We start from the raw sequence: 24,360 nt of genomic DNA, 5'->3' as shown, positions 1-24,360 counted from the left end.
ATTAGGCATATAAATTATGGGACATATATATATAATAGAACGTCATTAACACATGTTCAATGATATAAATAAATGTATATGTAGAGCCACCGTTAGGGGTCTAAAATAGAATGTATAAATAGAATATCACATTTTTAAAAATTTATATATGTACATTGATTTTTATATATTTGAATGCATTGAAAGGTATAAAGAACATACATAAAATTCTATCAGTGATGGTTGCCAGATTATAGGATTATCTTTTTAAATTTCCTCTTTCATATACCTATATTTTCTCAACTTGCTAAAATAAATATACATCTTTTTAATCATAAGAAATGTAAATCTATTTTCAGTACTGAGGGTCAAACCTAGGCCCTTGCACATGCTAGGCAAGAATTGGGTCACTGAGCTACACCCCTGGCCTAATTTTTTAAAAAAGGACAAAGAAAGCAATGAGTGACATACAAGTTCAGGGGCTACTGTAACAAAGTACAGGAAGTCAAATTTCTTCTTTTCTTTGATTCACGTGACTTAACACAATGGTACACTGACAGTTCCTCGGCAGTACTGAGGCAGGCAGAGAAACACCGAGACCTCTACTTCCAGGCATTCATTTAACTCTTCCTTCAATCAGTTATTTACTGGTCCCTTACTGTGGGCTAGGCCCAGGACTAGGAAGCTACAGTTAAAAACATTTGTTCTTGTGCAAAATCAGACTCGCGATGCATTTGACAAGATAGGGGGGCTCTGCCTTTTTTCTTTTTTCATAATTAAATTGTTCACCTATTACTGCCTTTATATCCTGTCTATGGATTCTCACAGCTCATCTCTCAGGGCACCTTCCCCTTCCTCAGGCACCACCCACTAGTCTGACCCATAGTGCCTTAATGGGTGCTTTTGCATCACCGTAGCATCCTATTTGAGGAGGCATCTAGAAACCCAGCAGGACCAGGACTACCTCAGACTGGCCCTGAGTTTCAGTATGTTCTGAGGAGGTGACACGGCTGTCCTTTAGCAAAGAGCCATATGAGAAAGTGATCAGTGCCTCAAACTCCATCAGAAGAAAGGAAACCCAGTGATCAGATCTCCTCCTGCAGCCAAATGCCCCATCTTTACTTACAGAAGTTTACTCCTTCTCTGGGAAGGACTCATCATCTCAAAAAAAAAAAAAAAAAAAAAAAAAGTCTATAGCAGCAAGTTGAAGAAGCAGTGAACCAATGCACTGGGAACATGCAATGAACCCTGTTCGTGAATTATTGAGCAACTTTGTCCATTATGGCTTCTGATATTTTAGGAAAACTTGGGATTTCTGAAAAGTGATGTCAGACCCTTTAGATGAACATGAGAGTTGGGAGAACTACATCTTACCCTTTCCTTACCGGGTTGGGATTATAACAGTTTCGGTGAATACATTTTTGTTTTTTATTTTAAAAGAAGAACATTTCCCTTCCACCTTCTCTCTCCAGCTCTAGATCAACACATACAGGTTAAGTGTGGTGAGAGCAATAGTGAGTAGACCCACAACTCCATGATCAGGGATCGAATGCTAGAAATATAGATTTAGTTAAATCTGACTTTTCTTTACTCGGTGCTTTCTATCAGACACCATCCATTTCATAAAATGGCCTATGTCCTGTCTAAGCTCCCAGTGAAAAGGGAGGCACAGAGAGCTACAAAAATAATCTTAAGGCAAGATTAATGTGATACCTCTAAAAAGAGAAGAACAAATACACTGTAGTGAGTATAGGCACTGAAAATATCTGTGGATACAGACTGCCTGGGTTGTTATTCTGGTTCTACCTATCACTGTCTATGTGGACTCAAAAAACTATATACCCTTCTCTACCTCAGTTACTCCACCTATATAATGGGAATAGTAATGGTATCTATCTCCTAGGGTTACTGGGAGAATTAAATGTGGCATAAATCAAAGCATTATCAATATTGGTGTAACTATTACTAGAATATGTAATACATAGGGGCCGATTATGAGCATAATAAGGATCTGAGAAAGCAGAACAGAGAAATGAAATCTGCAGCCAAGTTCTAAAGAACAATAAGGATTTTTCTGTGGCAGAGAAAAAGAAGGATATCTGACAAATAGAGATTAACCTAGCAAGGCTTGGAGGGAGGCGAAAAGAAAGTGGGTGACAGCTGAGTATACTCGTGGTGAAGACACAGTACCAGGCATCCAAACTGCAGGTACAGGAGGTGCAGAGGAACTAACAAACACAGAGCAAGGGAGGCTGGGATCCGAGGAGGGCTGGGGAAGTCAGACTACAGAGCTAAACATTACCCTGTAGGCAACGACAGCCCAAGAGGCAGGATGTATAATAGTTAAGAACATGGATTCTACATCTGAATCTTGCCTCTGCCTCTTAAGAGCTGTGTGACCTTAGGCAAAGTACCTAATCTCTCCAAGCCTCCACTTTCTCGCCTGTTAAAATGGGTTGTAGTGATGATTAAACGAGTGTTCAAATGCACAGTGCGTAGAACAGATCTGGGCACACAGTGACATATGTCAGCATCTGCTTATAAAAGGCCTATGTCAACGGAGATAGCCCTGCAGAAAATTCTCAGCAGCTGGCAATGATACAGTCAAGGATTTGAGACTGCTTTTCTACTGTTCAAAACATAGCACCATGAAAATAAATGCTCTCTTTTTGACAAAAGCTCCCATGGTCCATGAAAAAATCAACTTCAAAGGAATAGACAAAGTCAAAACTGGCATGAAACACACACACACACACACACACACACACACACACACACACACACACACACTACTAGGTGACATGACTCTGAATTAACCTAGACTTCATCAGACCTGGGTTCTATGCAAAGTGGCAGAATGCACCATTTAGGAGATGGATCCACACTAACTTCAAATGATGCAAAAGGTAGGGATATGTAATGGTGAGGGGAAGAAGAAGAGTTGAATGTTCAATCATGACTGCTGAGACAATGTCTAGGACAAGAACTTACTTCCAGATCCATCCTTGACTCTAGGTCCTTCAGGTTTGGCTTCAGAAATAATGTTTGCGTTGGCATTATTCTCCATCTCAATCACAAAGTCACTGTCTTCTTCGAACTCAGGGTGGCTAAAGATCCAGTCCAGTGCTCTTTCCAGGTTATTATTCTAATAAAATAAAACATTTTTATGATGCATGCAGTCCCTGGGCCTCATTAAATCTTGACCGTTTGAACCAGATGACTAGTAGATAGGGCAAGAAGCCTGAATTCATTAGTCCTAAGTGCCTCTGAGCAAGAAGCTCTGACTCTGCATATGATATGCAGGCATTCTGCAAGTCTCCGGACCCAGGCTTGTGACTGGATTCACTGGGAACCAGTTCTAAGCAGCCCATCAGCATTCCAAAGCCCCTGTCAGTCTTGGATCAGCATTTCTGCAAGGAGATACTGATCATGATGGTGCAGGATACTCAAAGGGATGGCAGTCAAGTGCAGCCCTTTCTACAGTCGCAGAGACAACACACACTGCCTGCCCTAATAACTGCATTTTCTGCAGATAATTCTACAAGATAGCAGGGGACCTACCTCTGTATTATATTATGTCTCCTCTCCCCAAATGTTGGGAGAATGGTTGAGCTGCAGTAGAGACAACTAATGCTTTGGTTAATGAGTTATTGTTTTAAACTGACCTCCATGCAGCTCAAATCAATTCACCATGGAAGCATTTCTGTCTTCCCTTGTTTGTGATCCCACTAGCAGGTTAAAGAACTTGTTTAGACATAGAAACTCCAAGGAAACCCTCTAGCAAATAAAATTAGTGAGCACAAGAAAGTACCCTGAGTGAGAAACTCCAGTTGAGATATTTTGAGCATTTTACAAAGACACATCATTCCAGCCACCAACCCATGAGCCAGTCAAGAGCCAATGTGACTTATGCAACAGACCCGACAAGGTACCCAGTCAGGATAGGCATAGGAATAGATGACAGACATCCATTCAAAAATGGACCAAGATGTGGCAGGAAGGGCGGGTTAAAAAAAAAAAAAGTACTTTCCCTGAATATTAAATAGATATCATATTGCAAAAGGAAGATTTCTATCCATGCTCCAGTTTCGCGGTCCCTGCTTTCCCTATAATATCAAGACATTCCTAAGTACTGGAAGAACCTCTCTTTAAAGAGAAAAACAGCAGCAGAGAATTCTAAGGTGCCATTCTGTCTTTCATGGGGGCTTTCAAGAGACATTTCTCCAAGGTCTCGATATCAGAAAAGCATCATTTTTACCTAAAGAACTTTCTTATTGAACATGGAATCTCATGCATCCGTCTTGGCTCTAAGGCCACAGCAAGCTCCAGGCCAAATCTGTGATCCCCACTAACAAAAACCCAAGATAAAATGGAGTTTCTTGCAGTGTGGTCATCTTGCCCCAGATTTATAATCTCTTTACTCTTAAATCCACTGCAAGATTTCTTTAATCATTTAGATTAACTTTATGTATACTATATGCTTGCCAGTTTTTATAGGCCAAGGTGGGAAACAGATAAACGTGATTTAAAATGACCAAAGAACATTGCAAAGTCTCATCTGCTCTGAAAGAAATACAAACCACCTCCAATAAGATGGGAGTGTCCACAGACCCAGTCCCTGATGCTCACCGTTGCTCGTAGCGCCTGCACAGCCTGATTTCGCTGGAATCCCATGGAGGTGATGATAGCTACGATCTCCTCTGGAGGTTGATTGTCCAATCCAGTAGCACCAAATAAAGAGGCTCCAGCAGATGCTGCTCCTCCATAACCAGGGATGGTCAGCGGTTCAGCAAAATCTGAGGAAAATGAGAAAATGATCATACTCCAGCCTCTTTCATTTATTTTATGTTTTTGTCTTGAAATAAGCAACATTTAGAGAGCTAAGAAGGAAAAATACATACAACATTAACAACATCAAGTCAGTCTGGGACTGGTATCAGGAAAGACATATAGATCAACTGAACAGAATTGAGAGTTTAGAAATAATCCCATCTATCTACAGTGAACTGATTTTCAATGAGACTATTCAATGGGAAAGGCCAGTCTCTTCAACAAAAGATGCTGGAACAACTGGCTAACCACATACAAAATGATGACGTCAGACCCCTATCTCATACCATGAGCAAAATTAGCTCAAAATGCATCTCTGATCCAAAAGTAGGTCCTAAAACTATACAGCTTTTAGAAGAAAAGGGAATGTAAAATGGTTCAGCCACTGTGTAAAATTGTTTTGCAGTTCCTCAAAAAGTTAAACATGGAGTGATCATATGACTGCAATTCCTCTCAGAAGAATGAAAACATCTATTCACACACAAAAAGAAAACATGTACACAATGTTTACAGCAGCATTCTTAATAAAAGATAAAAAGTGGGAAGAACCCAATTGTCCATCAACTGATGAAAGGATAAATAAAATAAGGTATGTCTGTACAACAGAATATTATTTGGCTTAAAAAGGAATGAAGAACTGATTTATGCTGACAACACATGAACCTTGAAAACATGATGCTCTCATATGATTCTATTTAGATGAAATGTCCAAAAGAGGAAAATTCATAGTTCCAAAAAGTAGACTCAGGTCACCAGGGTCAGGGAAGAGCTGAAGAAGGACTGCTAATGTGGACAGGATTTCTCCAGGGTAGACAAAAGTGTTCTAAAATTAGGTAGTGAGAATGGTTGCATAACTGAATTTATTAAAAACCCTCAGAATGGAGACTTTAAATGGATAGACATGAGAATTATATCTTAATAGAGTAGATAAAAGAAAGGCTAACTAAAGGGTCTCTGTTCCTTTATGCAGATGTTTCCATTTGAAATTTCATTGTCTCTTCATTAGAAGTATATCCCACAGCTGGGCGCAGTGGCACACGCTTGTAATCCCAGCAGCTTGGGAAGCTAAGGCAGAAGGATTTTGAGTTCAAAGCCAGCCTCAGCAACTTATGAAGGCCCTATGCAACTCAGTGAGACCCTGTTTCACTGAGTTGCATGGTTCAGTGGTGACACACCCCTGAGTTCAAACCCCAGTTAAAAAAAAGAGAGAGAGAGAGATGTATAGCCTACATCTATCTAACGATCATTTTGCTACTACAAATTAAAATAAATGAATAAAGGGACAAAGGATGCCTCAATAAAGCTGTTATTTAAAAGAAGAGAAATAAAGACAAAGATTGTGACTTTGTCTACTATTATAGCAGATCATGAGCTGAAATGTTATTTTCCTGGGGACATATCCAAAGGGGACAGAGAAGAACCAAGGCTTAGCATTACCAAGCATCAGACTCCAAAGCCATTCCACAGTCCCACCACTTACCCGGCTCTTCCATGTGAACAATGATCCAGTTGAAGGCCACCTCGGCTCCCATGTTTCCCGTGAAGTACACAGCCTTCCGACACGCTTCCAGAGGGAAGCCCATCTCGGCCAGCTGCATCACGGATGACTCATCGATGTCGGAGGCTGCAGAACAGAGTGGGACACTCTCATGTGAAACGGTCACTCTCCATTTCTTCTCACCTTAGTTGCTCTTCCCCCCTTATCCACAGGCTACCCAAATAAAGCACTCTTCTGTTGGTGTTAAATAATGGCTCATTTTGTCCTAAGCTATCTAAATCATAAGCTATTTGAGGGAGGAAATGGCATCCTTAACCTCCATTCACATTTGAGGAAACAGAGGCTCAGAGATGGTAAGTAAATCATTCCAGTCACACAGGCAAAAATGGCAAAGCCAGGGTTCCAACTCAGGGCTGAGTGGCTCTCACATTCCTGAGCCTCGAGGGGCTACCTAATCATCACGGCATTGGTTTACATTTACTGCTTCCTCGACTCACAAAGAATGGTTCCCACCCAGGAAAGGCTAAACACACACACACGCACGCACACACACAGAAAAATGACACCCTGCTAAACTGTCACAGAAAAATAACTACTGAAATTTTTAAAAAGGTACATACGGTCTATCAATTGGTTCATCAGCCGATCTGGAAATTAAGGGAGAGAGCAGAAAATGAGACCAAGCCCTGTCCAAGAGTTTTAGAAAAAGAAAAACCATCAATCCAGGGCATTCCCTAAACCCTTCACCCCTAAGGGCCCCACACAGACCACTGCAGTCTTCATAACATAAAGTAATTACAGTAATGAGGGAAAATAACAGGTTTGGGGCATTTAGAACAGATAAGACATAATGTTCTGATTAGTATCTTCATGAACTCAATTTCTATCCCAGTATTTTAAAGAAGAACTCTGTATAGTTACAAACCAAAGACTCTATTAGAAAGATTGGAAAGCATGAGAGCTATGCTCATTAACCAGCCTGTGCTTCTGTGATGCTCATACATCTCCTTCCTACCCCCTCTCAGGAACCACCTGTCCACATGACCCAGAGGGCCTCCTGTGCAGTTCCCTTCTCACCTGTCTCTACAATTTAGCACGTGACTTTGCATTAGAGAACAATTTAACAGAGTCCTGCCTTGAATCCTATCTCACTCTTTGGGCATTCCTCTCACCCTTCTGCAGGACTGAACATCAGCAATAACCTTCACTACTCAACTGATGGGAAACCTGGCAGAGGAGCCCAGAGGGCCCTATCATTATTAGCTAATTTACCTAATGAACTCATTAGGAAGACAAACGGCAAACAGGTGAGCAAACAAAGCCAGAATGAAACTGATTTAATCAAAAGAACTAAGCTAATAATTAAACCAAGAATTTTATGACACTGTTTTCATGAAGGTGAAGCACCTATTTTTTGCTTGTACTTTTCCCTTACAGAGTTATGTATTCCAGCCAGGTGCCGAGGCACACACCTGTGATCCCAGTGGCTCAGGAGGGTGAAGCAGGAGGATCACAAATTCAAAGCCAGCCTCAGCAACTTAGCAAGGCATTAAGCAACTTAGCAAGACCCTATCTCAAAATAAAAAAGGTAAAAGGGGCTGGGAATGTGGCTCAGTGGTTAAGTGCCCTTTGGTTCACTCCCTGATTAAAAAAAAAAAAAAAAAATCTTGTATTCTGAGGACTGGGTGCAGCTCACTGGTAGAGCGCCTGCCTAACATGTGTCAGGCCCTGGATTCCATCTCAGCACTGCAAAAAATATAATAAAGTTCTAGATCCTGAGTGATGACCAATTTAATGATCAGAGTAAGAGGAAACGCAAAGCATGCCCTTGCTAAGAAGCAGTGACCACGTTGGAGAGGTCAAATCTGATCCAGACTTTTTAAACCAACACACCCTGTTGAATGGCCCCTTTTGGTTGTCTCGAGGCATTGGCAAGAATAACACAGTCCCCTAGACTAAGAGCCACTAAAGACACCTCTTCCCCACAGGCAGGAAACAACTCCTTTTCCCATTTGGGGGAAGCAGAGGTGGAGTTGAAGGGAGAAAGCCACAGTCAGAGACAATACAACCTAAAAACTCCCCCTCAACTACTCATGATGGGTCTGTGCCCTCGTGGGGTGAATTTCTAGTTTAAAGTTGCAGCCACGCCTCAATTCTGTGTTATCTATGGTGGGCCACATCACAGGAAGACACCCTAAGAAAGTGATGGTCCTGTGGAGGAGGGTGGCGGGTGCAGCACGTGCTCCTGGAGGCCGGGTACCTTTTGAGTCATCAGGAATGACTATGGGGGGACTGATGTCCGGAAGTTCCTCCTCTCCTGGCTGTAACCCCCTGGCTCGGAGGTGGCTGATGTCAAGTAGGTCTGGCATGTCAATAGAAACGTCTGCAAAAATGAGAGACATAATATTCACAGGACTGTCCAAAACTCCATAATCACCTAATTATAAAACCAGGACTTCAGAATCTATCTGCATGTGTCTAGGCAGAGCTGAAGGAGCAGTCAGCACACAGATCACCAGACCAGCAGATCCATCGAGACTAATGAGAGGTTAATGGAGAACTCGGGTAAGTATAGAGGGCAGCAGGATTTCCCACTGAACGGAGAACAAATCCACTGAGTCAGAGGTCACAGACTGGCAGCTCATAGATCAGTCATGACCTAGACACATTCTATTTGGTGTTTTTCAGATGATGGCAACATATTCCAATTTTTAAATCTTTAAAGTTCATTTAAAGTTTCAGGTTTCCAACTTATTTTGAAATAGCATATTCTCATGTAGTAACAATCATCTGGAGTTGACCTTCAGATTCTACTTGGACACTGGCGCTCTAACACAGACCCCGCTCTTCTCTATTACCCCTACAACCCCAAGCATCATATTCATACTATTCGGATTCTTATGGTAGAGAGATGATTTTCTAATCTATGTCTTTACCAAGATCATGGCTGTGTATTTCTTATCCCAGCCTACCTCTTTCATTTAGTTTACTACACCCTGTCCTTAATAGGCATTTGAGTTTGTAATCCTAGTTGACAGCTTTTCCAAATCATGATAGGTACTGTGATCATTCTAAGGTAATAAATAATGAAGTTCTAAAGAAATTAATTAAATCTCAAGTGCATGAGTCCTAGGGACACATTTTTCTTGAAACCCTTTTTTGGTTCAGTTGTTATTATGTTGACTTACTCATATACAAAATTTATAATAGCATGTGGAGACTTAGCATTGCATATATTCAGATAAAATAATAACGAAAAACAAATTCAAATGCTGGGGCAGGATGTCTTATGGCAAGCAAACAGAAACTGAAAAAATTTTGTCCCCCAAACCATTTATGATACTGGGAATATATATCCTACTTTAGAACAACTCAAAGAACAAAGTCAAGTTTTTATTTAAATTTATTTTTTTAATTTCAGGGAGAAGCAAAAATTGACCAGCAAAATTGATACAATTTTTCCTCATGAGGAAAATTCAGGTTCATTAAAAATTCAGTTTAGCCAGGCACAATGGTGCACACCTATAATCCCAGCAACTCAGGAGGCTGAGGTAGAAGATTAAAAGTTTGAGGTCAGGGCTAGGATTTCGGGACCTGGGTTCGATCCTCAGCACCACATAAAAATAAAGGCACTGTGTTGTGTCCAACTACACTTAAAAAAATAAATATTTAAAAAAAAAAAAAAAAGTTTGAGGTCAGCCTCAGCAACTTATCGAGGCCCTAAGCAACTCAAGGAGACCATGTCTCAAAATAAAAAGATAAAAAAGGCTGGAGATATGGCTCAGTGGTAAAGAGCCTCTGGGTTCAATCCCCGGTGCCAAAAAAAACAAAATAACCTGTTTAGCTTTAGGACTCCATGAAATTCAGCAAATCAGTAAAGTTTGATTCAAATTTTTGTTCCTTATAGAAATTCCAAGGATAAGGAAAAATAAGAAAACTGTTTCCAAAGTAGGCCAAAGCCTTTAGAACAAATCAGTTTCTTCTCTCAGGTAACTAAAGGCTCTCTCAGGGTCCAGCAGAGAAGCTGGGTGATCCGCATCTGCTCTTAGCCCCACTCCATCCAGAAAACTATCCCAGCAGCCAAACAAGGGCCCCTGGTTTTCAGTGGCCCTCTCCAACACGACTTCCCTTGGCAAACAATGGCCTCGTATCTGACAGTGCCCAGGGGTCCTGGGAATCTCTCCAGTGGATTTTACATTCTTTTTACCTATCTCCTCTGGTAAGAGCTTGGTTAGCCATAAGACTTGCACTGTTTTGTTTTCTTTTGTTTCCATAAGTGTACAGTTGCATAGAAACTGTAAGACAGGCTTACACTGTAAGTACCTGCATGGGAAACTACACAACACAGGGTAAAACTATACATCTTTTCCACAGCACGGAGGGCAGCCTAACAGCCTTCATATTTAATCCCGATTGTAAGAAAAAGGTTTTAAGCATTGTCTTGAAAATTAAACTCTAACAATGATCAAGGGCCTTTAAAATCAGCAAGAATAAAGCCCAATGAAGTCAGAATCACATCCCATTTTTGACTGTTTAATGCAACCATTTCTATTAGATTATTAAGGAGATTTGTGTGATTTAAGGAAATGTCACTAGCTACAGCCAACTGCCTCAGAGACAGAGGAGGGATGCTAGGAAGAAGGCATATCTCCAACTAATGCTACTCAAAGTGTGGTCTTTGGGCCAGCAGCACCTGGGAGCTTGTTAGAAGAACAATCTCAGTCCACCCCAGACCTGCAGAATCAGCATCCACATTTTCCTGAGATCCTGGGTAATTTGTATGCACGGGAGTAGGACATGAGAGCCCAGCTTTCACTCTCAGAATCTGGTCATTTCTACACCCATTACTGGAGGGGAGTGGACTGGTATGTGGTCATTTTAATCATTAGTGCCTATCTTGTATTCAAAAGGGAAAGGCAGGAATAATGGAAAAAAGAATGTGATGGAACTGTCTGTGGAGTCAATTACATAGGCTCTGTCACAGGCCATGTGTTTTAAATGGCAAAGTTGACATTTTAAGCAAAAGCATGCAAAAGATACATACCAAATTTTTTGGGAACCCAGTCAAGACCAAAAGTGAACTTCTTTATCTGCACGACCAAGTAGTCTGGGAATGAGGCAAAGCGGGACGTTCTGAGAAACACAAGGGGAATACATCAATTAAATGAGGTAAAAAAAAAAAAAAAAAAAAAGTGAATACAATTCATGAAGCAAAATAAGCTGTGTCTAAAGCACACCTAACAATTCCTGTGATTGGCTGGAGCACACACAACACACTCAAATGCAGTCATAAAAGTGTGCACACACTCATTCCTGCTCACTCCATCTGGCCTCTCCCCAAGAAGAAAATGTTTAATGTGGAAGAATCTTGGCCCTTGAGAATGACTGGGCTCATTTCAAAATTATTATTTTCACTTTGCTGTAACACTTTATATTTCTGAAACATACTTTTTGTTTTTCTAACCTCCTTACTGAAATATAGCTTCTGTGTTTGTAGGTGTTCAGAGGCGTGTGTGCTTTATAGCACTGAGTGGCTATAAAGCTCCCTGAGTTGTCCTGAAACACCTATCCCTACATTCCCACTGAGAATCACTACCTAACCACACAGAATTGGCATATGGACAGCTTACTGGAACTTTGGTTGAGGTGGACTATTGGAATTTCCAGGGCCTCATTAAATAGTACTGCACCTAAATCCATTGATCCTAAAGGTAGCTATGTTATGGGACAATTATATAATCTATCTAAATCTGAGACTTAAAATTTAAAATTAATAAATGTGCGCAATATCTTGTGTTCTCTCAAACTTTCAGAAAGGTCAAAATACCTGGGCTTGGGTTTGACAGTTTTATGCAGATTATTCAATTTGTATACCAAATTCACAGCCCAGGATTAGCTCATTCGCTACACATTTATAACTCTTTTTTTTTTTTTGTAGTCAATGTGGGTGTGGTAGGTGTGTGCAAAAAAGAAAATGAGTACTAGACAAATATTACAAGTAAAGATTCTAGAACTCCCTCACAAAGACCCCACTTTTCAAATCTGAACCCTGGGGGGTCTTCTATTTAGAATGCATCAGTTCATAATTCACAAAGCAAATGCAATGCTGCCCTCTAGTGTAAAAGATAAGCAATAGCATAGGACAGAGAACACTACAAAAAGAGTGGAAAGATGTGGATTCGGGTTTTGGCTATGTCCCTCAATGTACTCCAAATCTCAACAAATCATTGACACTCCTGAGGCTCTGTTAATACACCTTAAAAATGGATTTATTAATAAAATCTACCTTCCTTGGCTGTGTAATGTTCATGAAATAGTATAAAACCACTTGGCACAACAGAAAATATGATATATGCCTAAGAAATTGCCATGAATTTTGTCAATCCTTGAGGTCTAAGACACTGAATCAATGTATTGCTGACTTTTATTTTACCCCAGACAAGTTATGTAAGCCTCTCTGTATCCCAAATTCTCCATCACAAGGATGGTAGGCGGCTATAGGCAATAACATAAGGGAGCCGTCCAGAAAACAGGAGCTTTGTCATGCTAAGAAAATCCTGGCTCTCTCCAGAAATGGATATTATCTCTAATTAGGTTTTTCAGTCTTCTGAGAAGCAGTAATAAACATCACTCTTATTCAAATGTAGCAAAGTCCTCAATTTCAACAAAATCCAACAAACTCCACTGGTATTATATTTTCAACTAATGCAAAGATGTTACTTTTCTGACCTTTTCTTCTTACAGTAAGTTAAAATCTGGAAAATACCTAACAGTGAATTTCACCAAAAGTCATCACTAAATCAATGATTTTAAATATGATGCAGGAGTCCTGAGGCTCTTGCCATGGCTCTGGGTCAGCATCTAGGTAAAGTTTTAGCTGCCAAATCTACGTGGATGGTGGGCAATGTGTGGTTGCGGAGGGCATGGCAGGGGTCATTTGACACATCACCTAAGAGGGTGAGAGGGCAGGACACATGTCTCCTCACTGGATTCACCCTAAACATTCTTTATTTGTCTCTACAGCCTCAATAGGGGTTCTAGTTGACCCCACACGTAGCAACTGCTCAATGTGAACCTGTTCATTTCATCTCAAAAGTAACGGTATTCTACATCCATTAACCCCTATTCAGGGTCATAAAATTTGTTAAATAGAACAATGTCATAAATTATGCTCTTCTACATACTCTTTTGTTCCGAAAAATCAATTCCTGGAATTAAAATTTTTCTTGAAAGCCGTGCATTTTTAAGAAAAGCTATCAGTATACAAATCATTCCACTGGTTTAAATGGACATATAATTTACTTCAAATAGTCATTATGGGAATTAAATGAGTTAAAACACATAAAACCCTTAAGAGTAGGCCCTGACAACATTATTTAAAATATGCCAATTGTTCGCTAATTACAATTAAGGCAAAAATACTATGAAAACTTTTTATTAAGAAAAAATACAAGCTACCCCTCTCCCTAAAATGATTGTCTATTTTATTAAAAATTTGACAAATAAAACACACACAAAAAAAATTCTACCCCTTTTAATAAGTACATTGAAAATACGATAATTAATCAACCACTCATATAATACAAGCACCCCAAAAAAAGGAAAGATGAAGATTAATAACATTGGCATCCTGCAGTCCCTCTGTGCCAGGCACTGTGCACAGCACTTCTAGTGGCTTAACTGGCTTAATCCTCACCCCAACTCTGGGAAGAAAGTTCCGGTATTATCCCAGTTCACAAATGAGGAACCCAGGGACTGGGGAGGTGAGGTCAAGTGGCCAAAATCTAGACTGGAGATTCAAGGGCCACATAGCTGACCTAGAGGGTGTGCTCTAGAGACTACACCACGCTCTTCTCTGCATGACTGATAAAGGGTGAGTGGAAATCTCTCCCTCTCAAACCTTTACTGAGAGCTGTTTGAGGGCAGGGGCCAGGTCTTGCTCCTCTTGCTGTCTAGAATATATCAGGGGAGCAATAACAATTGCTGGGTGAATGAACATTTCATACCCTAAATGTTCTTCCCAGACATGGTCCATTTGGGACCACATAAGGGAAGGGCCATCATGTCTGGTCCACAGTGACCCATGAGGTCCACCAAGATCTTCAGGACACCTTTTGCCTCTTTCTGGCCTTTCAGGCTCTAGGTCTAATGAAAGAAATGTTCAAGTTCCCAAATTAACAATGTATAGGCTGAGTCACGGCCTTCCCTGATGGAAATAAAGAAACAAAACTAATAATGTTTAGAGTCCACTAACTGATTTTCCCAAAGACAGTATTTAAAACATGATCAAGCATATTAAAGAACAAGGAAATCTATATACGCATGTTAAGGAATAGGAGGTCCTTACATAGTACAGCATTTAAGAACTTAATCTCTAAACTCAGTCAGACCTGAATGAATCTCAAGTCTACCCTTTGCTGGCCAATTACTTCTTTTATTTCCTCATCTGTAAAATGGGAGAGTAACGTACACTAAGAAGAGGACTAAATGCAATAACCAATGGTAACTGTCTGACTCATGCTCTGACAATAAATGTGCAATAAATGATCATTGTTTTATTACTTTTAACATTTTTTTTCTTTCCAACAAGAACCATTTTTTCCATTACTAACAATTATCATACACCTAGTACTAATTATTTCATGTATATATATAAAAAAAAAACTCAGCAGGGCATTGTGTGTATGCAGAGAAATAGCTACTTTGAAGCACTATAGAAACTCCTCAAGGATTCTAGATGTTAGCACAGCCCACAACTGAATATTTTGGTAGCATTTGATGGAGACAGTTCTCCATTACAGATGGGAGAAGAACACTGGGCAGTGACTTTGCCCAAAACCCAAGATAAGCCGAGAAGTGCACACAGAAGAATCCGGATCTCCTGAACACCAGCATAGGGCTCAGAGGATCCATCCATCTGTGGAAAGCGAATGCCTTCCAGCCCCATTTTAAAGATGGGTCTTTTCCAAGTGTTGAGAAGGCTCCTTCCTGGCAGGACATATGCGGGGAATGGCAGGCCTGGACAGCGTATCGTACCCAGCACTCTAAAGCACCAGGTCACTGTTCTGAAGAGCAGAGAGGAGTGGCCAGGGTCCAGGGAAAGGAAGAACACTTCCATTCTGCAGCTTATACCTGGCCTGGGGCTTTCTAGGCTCCCAGATCCATGATCCCTTTCTACCCCCCATACAGAATCACAACAAAAGCATAAAGAGAAAAGAACAAATGTTTAAAGAATCTTCAATCCATAGTGAATGATTAAAGAAAAACTTCTCCATCACTAATGGGCTGTGAGGGTTTCTCACTGCCCAAAGGTGTCTCCAAGTTACAGTGTCTCTCACCTGCCAGCTACCCACTGTCATCAGCAAGGACACACAAACACACACGCATGCACAAACACAACACAACATCAATATCTACACACACACATACACACAAAAACCATAACCGGGAATCCTGGGATGAAAACTTACCCCAAGATGGATAGCTAACAACTAAATGAACTATTAGTAGAACTCATTTGAGTATGGATCTTTTTAAAAATTATTTTAGGAAAATATGGCTTCGGTTTTTTCCTGTTTTGAAATCACTTGTCTTCCTTTCCCATTTTTAATATGTGAAATCTCTAATCTGAAATAAAGCAGAATCCTGAGAGATGGGTTTTGCAGAGTTTAACTGATTCCAGGCTTGACTGCTCGTTGAGGTATGGTAAAAACAGCCAGCAAAAACTCTCCAACCTTCACTCAGCTTTGTTTGCATCAACTGAGAGTTCAGACTTAGCCTCAGAGAAGGGCCAAAGAATATCTAAAAGAAGCAAAACTCCCAGAGCCAAACTTGCAGACCCTCCCTCATTTCATACGACTATAACTCTTTCTGCAATTGAGTGCAGCAACAAATAGTATGTTAGCAAGGACCGACTGTGTCAAATCAATTAAGGTGCCAAGTACAGAAAAAAAAAATTGCATGAATCTGACAACCAACTTCACAATATGAACAGAGGACATCTCCTGACCAAGTCCTGATCAGCTCCTTTGAACAATGTTCAGAAGCCCTTATCCCCACTTTGAGTTGCCCTGAGACTCCAAGTCTTCAAATGGGAACACAGTCAACCAAGTTCAAAGCCAAATCTTGATTACAGAACTAAAAGATACCCCAGTGGAGTTGAAATACTGAAGCCTGACATAAAGAGTTTTATAATTTCTTCATTAATCATCATTCTTGCCATGTGGGGATAGGGATGTTTCTTGACTGTAAGCTCTTCACACCAACAAAAATTCAGAAAAGAAAACAAATTAAAAAGAAAGGCAAATTCCTAACAAAGAACAAACCAAAATGTTGCACTTAAAAAAAAAAAAAAAAAGAAAAAAGAAATAGCACTCCCTTTCCCTCTTAGTGCATAATATAAAATATAAGCCTGTCTTAAAGGGCAGGTCTCAGGTAGGTGTAATCCTTGACCATCAGATTGTATGACTCATAATCCAATCCCACCACACAGGAACAAGCATGTGCAGACTCCTGGAACACCCTGCTTCCTCTCCCTTACCCCGTCCCCACCTCTCAAGGCCCCTCCCTCCTCGCCCCAGGACCACACACACTCACTTCACACCCGCAGACTTTGCTTGTAGGGCACTGCTCCAGAAATCATCAACATTTTCTGGTTCAGAAAAGGCCTGAAGGCAGGCACTGAAGGGTATCTTGGCTCGCACCAGCTCAGGAAGGGGTCTTCTGTTGGCTTCTGCTTCCCTTCTCGTTAGTTCATAGGCAATCAGTTCATCTGAATGAGGAAAAAAAAAAAAAAGAATGACCTTGCAATCAATCCCTCAGGTCTTCTTGAAAAGAAAAACCTCCTCTTTGAACAAACTTCCCTGAAGGCTTCTTGGGCTAGATCCGGGTCTGAGAGAGAGAGATAATTGCCCTTCTCAGATCCAGATAAGGCTGATGCTCTCTGGAATGTCTTTGGAGTAGCACTGACAGGTTGCAACCAGTCATTCACCTTTTTCTCTTCCTGTTTGAGACTGTGCTTGGTTCAGATCATGCATGTGATATCATGGTGCATGAACCTGGTATTTCATTTGCCTAGAGGTCAATCCTGGAATTACCCAAATGCCATCCTCCAAAACACAGACCTTCACCCCAGAGAACTCTGAAGCTGAAAGAGATCCAAGGTCTCGCCTCTTCCCAAGCCCCTCACTCCCTTGTAAAGAAACTGAGGCCCAAGTTCAAAACCAGTTAATCACTGACAAAGTCAGACTTAAAACCCTGATTAGCATGCCCCTGCTACTCACAAATGAGGCCAGAAAGGGATATTAAATTGTGTCCAGTGGTCAAATCTTGCAAAGGATCAAACACAAAAACATGAAAATATTCCTGTGAACTTTATAAACTGTCCTAAAATAAAATGACCAATGGAGGAGTTTTTAAAAAATAAATAAATAAAGAGAACTACAGCTCCTCACCATCACCAGACCCCCATGGTACACATTTTCTGATTTGGTTCCATCAGCAACTATGGTTGGTCACAGGTTCCAAGGTGTTGCGGGGCCAAGGAGGAGGATGAAAATGAGGACTGCAGTTTTCTGCCATCACACCTCCTGAGACAATCAACATTGCCAAGACGCCTGCCTGTCAAGGATTCCAGCGCCTCAGATGTCAAAGCAGCCCACCTGTCCTCCCAGAAGCCTCTCTGTATGATCCCTCTTTAAGTGATCAAATTCTGAGGGAAAAAGAAGTGAGTGCACAAGGAACCTCCCAGGAGTCAGCAGATCTGTCCCAGGAAACTAACTGCAGACAAAACTTCACAGGTATTTTGAATGGCCTTTCTGGTCAATTCTTTTTTTGTGTGTGACCAAATAACAATAACAAAAATTCTTTCCTGACAGGTCAGTTTTTAAGCCCATTTATACACACATGTATTTTCCAATTTCATTTCCTATTTCATTTCCCTAGTCCACAATTACTTGATGATGCACTTATATGTGATAAGAACATGAAGGGTTTCTAGGGACCAATTTCCAGGGACTAAATTGTAAATATCCTTTTGAGAAAAAAAAAAAGATAGTTACCACCTTTAAATTATAAATGGTGAGTTAGAGACCATGGGACCGTGGAAGTGGCTAAAATCAAAATGGAGTCACTTTTGTCAAACCCTAACAACAAAAGTACACTAAGCAGGGAGGTTTTGAAAGAAGGGATGTCATCCTTATATGTCTGATAACAAGAACTGTCACAAAAGACTGTCGGAACCACAACCTCACACAAAGTCCACCACAACCTTGCAACAAAAATACTTCTGTAAGGACACCTGCCCAGAACTGTTCATTCTTCGACAGAAGCCACACTTATTACTGATCACTGAACCAAGGATTAATGTACCGAAACAACTCACATTATTCTCCTCATTTTGCCCTTCAAAACTTCCCCCTTTCCTCAACCTCTTGGAATACTAACAGAGTTTCCTAAAGCATGCACATTCCCTTTGCAATGCTGCTCCCAAATATACCCACTCATCTTTGGGGAATCTCTCTGTTATTTAGACTGATGGAACTGAGCAGGACATGTAAGTCAGCAGCCCTGAGATGGGCAAGAGAGACCAATTAATCCCAGTTCTTAAAAAGAAACAAACCATACATCCCTTATTTCTCTACCTTGCATGATGGATAACAGCTTAAAAATTGGTCAAAAGCTATATGAGCTTATAGAAGATGGAAATCATTTCATCTGAAAATCATTATGATCATCACTTTCCAAATACAATAAGCTGACTCACTCTCTCTCTCTCTCTCTCTCTCTCTCTCTCTCTCTCTCTCTCTCATACACACAAACACACACACACACACACACACACACACTAGAAAAGAGGTCACCCACGGAAATGTTGAACTTCACAAAAATGACCAGCTTCTAAAAGACAAGCAGTCCAATAAGCCATTTTGCCTCTCTCTCTCCTCTGAGATATTAATTCTAATACCATTCACCTATTTTGCCTGGGAAGGACTGGATCAGACTGATGGAAGGAGAAGAAACTTCCAAGAACTGTCAAGACTAAGGTATCTCTAGCTTGTTCTCCCTTCCCAAGTCTCTAGACCCTTCTAATGGGCCTTGCTCCTACAAAGTGTCCTGCCCCAATTAACATCCCACTAGAGGCGCCATAAACAGTGCCAGATTCGAAAGCCGACTTATTTCAAGAGATTGACCTCTACTTACCTCTTTACACCAAAAAAGGCAGTCCTGACCTGATCGTTTCCCTCAGACCTCACAGCACAACCTATGAGGGATGTGTCAAAGAACCTTCTACATCCACCATTACAAATAATTTCCCCCAAAGTCACACTGACTCCAACCAATTGGCCAAATTCATAGGCATTAAAGTAGGTTCCACCCAGAATGCCTCCATAAAACCTGCAATGCATTCCAAAGTCCCACAGGGATTAAGGAAAAGGTGACAGGTGATGTGCAAGCCAGTTGCCATCAGGTCTCAGCCCTGGCTGCTCCTGAGTCCCCACTTCTGCCTCTGGTGCAGGGTTTTCCACACAAAGCCACATGGGGCTGGTTTCCGGCTCTGGAACAGTTACCCTTGTTGGTTGCTGCCTCCATGGCCACGGGCAACTGCATCAGGTAATCCACCCTCTCCGTATAGCGGACTTTCCGGGTCTGACAGCACTGAATACGCTCTTCCACCAAAAATCGAAAAACATCACTCGGGTTTTCTGAGCCGATGCGGTTCCTCTGAAGGTTGGATTATATCACATTAGTAAATTTAGCAATGTTTAACAGCCATGAATAAAAATTAACATAATATCGACTGTCAACCTACTATGAAGACCTGGCTTTTACTAAATATTTGCCCTGCTCATGACAGTCCATCAGAGTACTTTACAACAAAACACTGGAATTTATCTGACATCCCAAACTGGGAAATTGATTAAATAAATTCTAGTTCATCTGTGAATGATATTATGCAGCCATTAAAAATCGTGGAGGACCTGCGGGGCACAGTGGCAAACATCTGTAAATCCCTGCAACTTGGAAGGCTGAAGCCAGAGGATGGCAAATTTGAGACCAAGTCTCAGCAACTTGTTGAGATCCTGTCTCAAAAAGTTTTTTTTTTTTTCAAAGAATCAGTGTGGAAGAGAGATAGGGAGGTAACTCAGCAGTAGAGCACCCTGGACTCAATCCCCAAGTACAAAAAAAAAAAAAAATCATGGCCGAAGGACCAACATACATGAATGGAATTAGAAGAAAAAGAGGGTAGGACCCAAATGAAAAAGAAAGGGAGGAAATAATTGTCCTGGAAAAATTAAAGCATGTATGACGTGACCATATAGATGGATTTTGTAATCAAAAAGGGGGGGGGAAGATTGTTGTTTTTTAAGGGGAGACAAAGGCCTTAGGATTTTCAGTAGCTTTTAAAAACCACAGTATTTAATATGACTCAACTCTGCTGAGAGCAGTGTGACCTCTGAGCTGTGCAGGAGGACACCAAGTACCACGTGGGGCTCTCCAGGGGCTCTGTTTAGGGACCAAAAACAAGGGCCAATGAAATAATTGATAAACATACCTATAACATGCACAGATTAAAAGAAACACTGGCAGATCCACCAGTCTCTGGAACCCAGGGCTTGAGGAACGGTCACATCAAGTGCCCTGGGACCAGAGAGCTGCAAGGTAAGGAGAGCTGGGGTGTTCTGGTCACGCCACGGCGGACTCCCACACGCACTTCTACAGCTCTCTGAGCATTTTTGAAGACTCACCTCTACGAGATGCACCAAGTGCAAGAAAAATTCCTGGGCATCCTGCTGCCTGTTGGAGGAGAACTCTGGGTGGCTCTTGCTGACAAAGGCCTTAAACATGCGTGGAGAGATCCCATTCTGTTGAGGCTAAGCAGAAAGATAAAATCGACTTACAAAACCTTCTCACACATTGACAGCCCTAAGAGCAGGCAGAGCAGAGCTGACCGTGAACTTCATTTCTCACATGAGATCACAGAAGCCCAAAAAGGGTAGATAAGGATGAAGGCTAACATGCACTGGGTGTTTAGCATCGGCCAGGCACTGCAGCCTTATGGGAGAATAGTCTGGGACTCTTTCTGTGGACTCAAGACTAAGGACAGTGGGTGATAAACACTCCACCGGTAAAGACAGACACGAGGCCCATCTTTATAGGACCTGCTACATGGCGGCCAAACCACTCTGTCACAGACCATTTCAGAGCTGACACGTTAGGGAAGGTAAAAAGGGGGAGTGCTCCACAGTGTCTCTCCCTGCTCCCTGGGGGGTACAGAAAAGAACCTCGAGCAAAGGTCAGGGTGTTTGCAAGGAAGGAAAATGGCATTGCATGGCCCTGTGACCTAACGCAGAGCTTCCCAAAGTCCTGATCCACCCTGCACTGTTTGTGGATCAGCACTCAGGGAGCTCCTGGGAGCTGGCGGGGCTTGCCCCTCACCTGGAGAAGCAGAAAGAGGCCAGCTGCAGCTGCCAGGAGGGCAGCATGGGGAGAGCAGGAGGCTGGGGCAAGTATGTCAGGACAAAGATAATGAACTTCCCCGGGGGCCAAGCGGGTAGCTCAGAAGGCCTCCAGGCACCCCCCAAAAAGACCCAGCACATGCTGGTGGGCTGTCTCCCAGCAAAAGGAGGCTCAGGATGAGACCTGGAATGGAGGGTTACAGAGGTCAGAAGAAAGGACCTCAGGAAATGTCCTTGCAAGGTCTCTGAGATGGGGAGGTAAGATGTTGGAAGGGGCATCTCAAAAGAACCACTAATGTGTCCCCACAAAAAAAGGTCAGCTATGTCACAAAACATGTGACAGCCAAGAGGGGGCCAAAGAGCACTATCTAGGTGAAAAGCCCCTAGATGAGGTGGCTCCCTCATCTCCCCATCCTGCTTCACCCTGAACTCTGAAGGGGACAGAGGAAGTAAAAGGAGGCAAAGATGTGGACCAAGGACAAAAGGAAAAAATAAAATTAAAATATATATACAAATCAGTGACACCCACCCTCCTGTACTACTGTTTCCTAAGACTCCCGACTTGGTAAAAGGGAGAAGCATTCAAGTGGCTTTGATATGACCTGGACTTTTCAGTATTAGAAATCTAGGAAACTCGCCTACACTTCAGGAGGTGGGAAGATTCTACATGGCCTCTGGTGCCAGAGGCAGGCCCCTGATAGACCCAGGTGTTGCCCCAAGTTCACCGACCTGACAATGGTGACACCTGTTGACCTCATTAATACCACAATAACCCCAGAAAGCAGGTACTCTGCTTATCTCCACCGAGGGAAACAAGAGACTGGCAGAGAAGGGCCAGATGAGTGGTCTTAATGACAGACGGCCATGCAGCTAGCAAAGCAGAAACAGAGTGGACTCCAGGTTCAGCTCCGACTCCAGCGTCAGGCTATTTGAAGCAACAAAAAAGCAGACCCACTAGACACATGTCAGGGAGCACTGAGCACGTCCCGGAGCTCAGTGAAATACACCTCACCTCGGCAGTGGAGCCAAAGGTGGTTCCTGCCCTTTCTGCAAATGCGATGGCTGCTACTTGCCCCACGTTTGATAAAACCTCCACTTGCTTACCTTCCAAGCCACATTCCCCTGCTCTGACAGACCCCCAGAGAACCTGCCATCTGGGCCATCACTGGCTCCTAGCACAATTAAGACTTTCAGCCCGCTTCTGGCTCATCTCCATGGCCTGACTGGGTGCTAGCAGGGGCAGGCCCTGTCTCACACCTATCTGAGTTCTCATGGACGTCCAAGGCCAATTCCTATGGTCTGGAATCCCTGATGGATTTGCAGAATGACTGTCAGATTCAACAGGTGAAGAGACAACTCCTTTATCTCCCTACAGCCAAAGGCAGCGCTACATATAACATCACTGCAATGCACCCATTCTAAGTAATTATTTCTCATTTAAGTCCAGTGAATTTTCCCATCTTGCTGAGGGCTCACTGGCCTAGTGAACCAGTATTACTGACCACATACTCTCTGCATGGCATTACTGGGAGTTCTATTACTGGGTGTTCTGCCTTCTAGAGGTTTATATATGTACGTCACACATACACACACACACACACACACACACACACACACACACACACACACACATACACCTGTTGTCAATGTTAAGAAACACTACAGAGGACCCAAAACAGTGCTAGTAGCCCTTTGAGAATTCCCCAAAATGGTAGTGTTTGGACATCTGAGGAACAGGAACCAGAACACAAATGATCAGCTTACATGCTTACATGGCTTCAAATGTGCTTCCAGTGCTAGACAAAGACCAATTTATTCCTGACCCAGTTAATTTTACTACCTGTTACACATCCCCTCAAAAGTATGTAAAGTTGTGCCTTTCTTCACTCATAATGCTAGTGTGTGCCTACATAGCATCAGCTGACACAGGCATGCAATGATGGTACCTTCTCTTGGCATAATGGCTAATATTTATACATTCATCCAACAGATATTTACTAAGTACTAGAAAGTCTCAGACATTATTCCAGGTGCTTGGATAAAAAAAATTACTGGGTACCAGGCACAGTTCTTCACATTGTATATGCATATTTTGCTTAATTTATCCAACCCCAAGAGATGATGATGAATATATCTCCACTTGATAGAAGGAGAAGCTGAGGCACAGAAAGATAAGCAACTGGTCCAGGGTTGCACTGTGAGACCAGTCTCTCCATTCCCTCTCTCTAGTGTCCTAATGCTCTTTCTGGTTCACCCTGTCATCACTGAGTCCAACCAACAAGTTGCCAAGAAGAGAAGATAGTACATCTTGGATTCTGGAAAGATCTTCTTCAAACCCAGCATTGCAGGCCAGTCCAGCAATTATTTCTCCACTCTTTAACAGTATGGAGACATCATGTGGGATTCCCATTTGTGCACTCTCTGTTTAGGTACTCACACAAGCAGGCATTCGCTGCCTGCCACTGAGGGCGTTACTTCTTACCAGCTGTGATTCTTACTTCTTACCAGCTGTGATTCTTACTTCTTACCAGCTGTGATTCGAGTGTGCTGTGGCCCCCAGTCCCCAACACAGACCACAGAGAACAGTTGCTTTGG

The 24,360-nt window shown here is 42.0% G+C and overlaps 1 protein-coding gene across 1 annotated transcript in view; it reads right to left on the bottom strand.

Moving 5' to 3' along the window:
• Usp13 (ubiquitin specific peptidase 13) overlaps positions 1 to 24,360 on the bottom strand; it is a 105,628-nt gene that overhangs the window by 14,018 nt on the left and 67,250 nt on the right. Inside the window, exons 11-19 of the mRNA XM_005330276.4 lie at positions 21,055 to 21,180; positions 19,876 to 20,029; positions 16,904 to 17,078; positions 11,352 to 11,440; positions 8,568 to 8,690; positions 6,928 to 6,954; positions 6,290 to 6,433; positions 4,609 to 4,775; positions 2,971 to 3,124 (exon numbers count right to left, since the gene is read on the bottom strand). Coding sequence (XP_005330333.1) covers positions 2,971 to 3,124; positions 4,609 to 4,775; positions 6,290 to 6,433; positions 6,928 to 6,954; positions 8,568 to 8,690; positions 11,352 to 11,440; positions 16,904 to 17,078; positions 19,876 to 20,029; positions 21,055 to 21,180 — 1,159 coding nt within the window. The remainder of the gene's footprint in view (positions 1 to 2,970; positions 3,125 to 4,608; positions 4,776 to 6,289; positions 6,434 to 6,927; positions 6,955 to 8,567; positions 8,691 to 11,351; positions 11,441 to 16,903; positions 17,079 to 19,875; positions 20,030 to 21,054; positions 21,181 to 24,360) is intronic.

The sequence above is a fragment of the Ictidomys tridecemlineatus genome, chromosome 3 (assembly GCF_052094955.1).
Source record: "Ictidomys tridecemlineatus isolate mIctTri1 chromosome 3, mIctTri1.hap1, whole genome shotgun sequence".
Taxonomy (NCBI): domain Eukaryota; kingdom Metazoa; phylum Chordata; class Mammalia; order Rodentia; family Sciuridae; genus Ictidomys; species Ictidomys tridecemlineatus.
The sequence above is the reverse complement of the archived record's forward strand: the minus strand, read 5'-3'. Positions and strand labels throughout refer to the sequence as shown.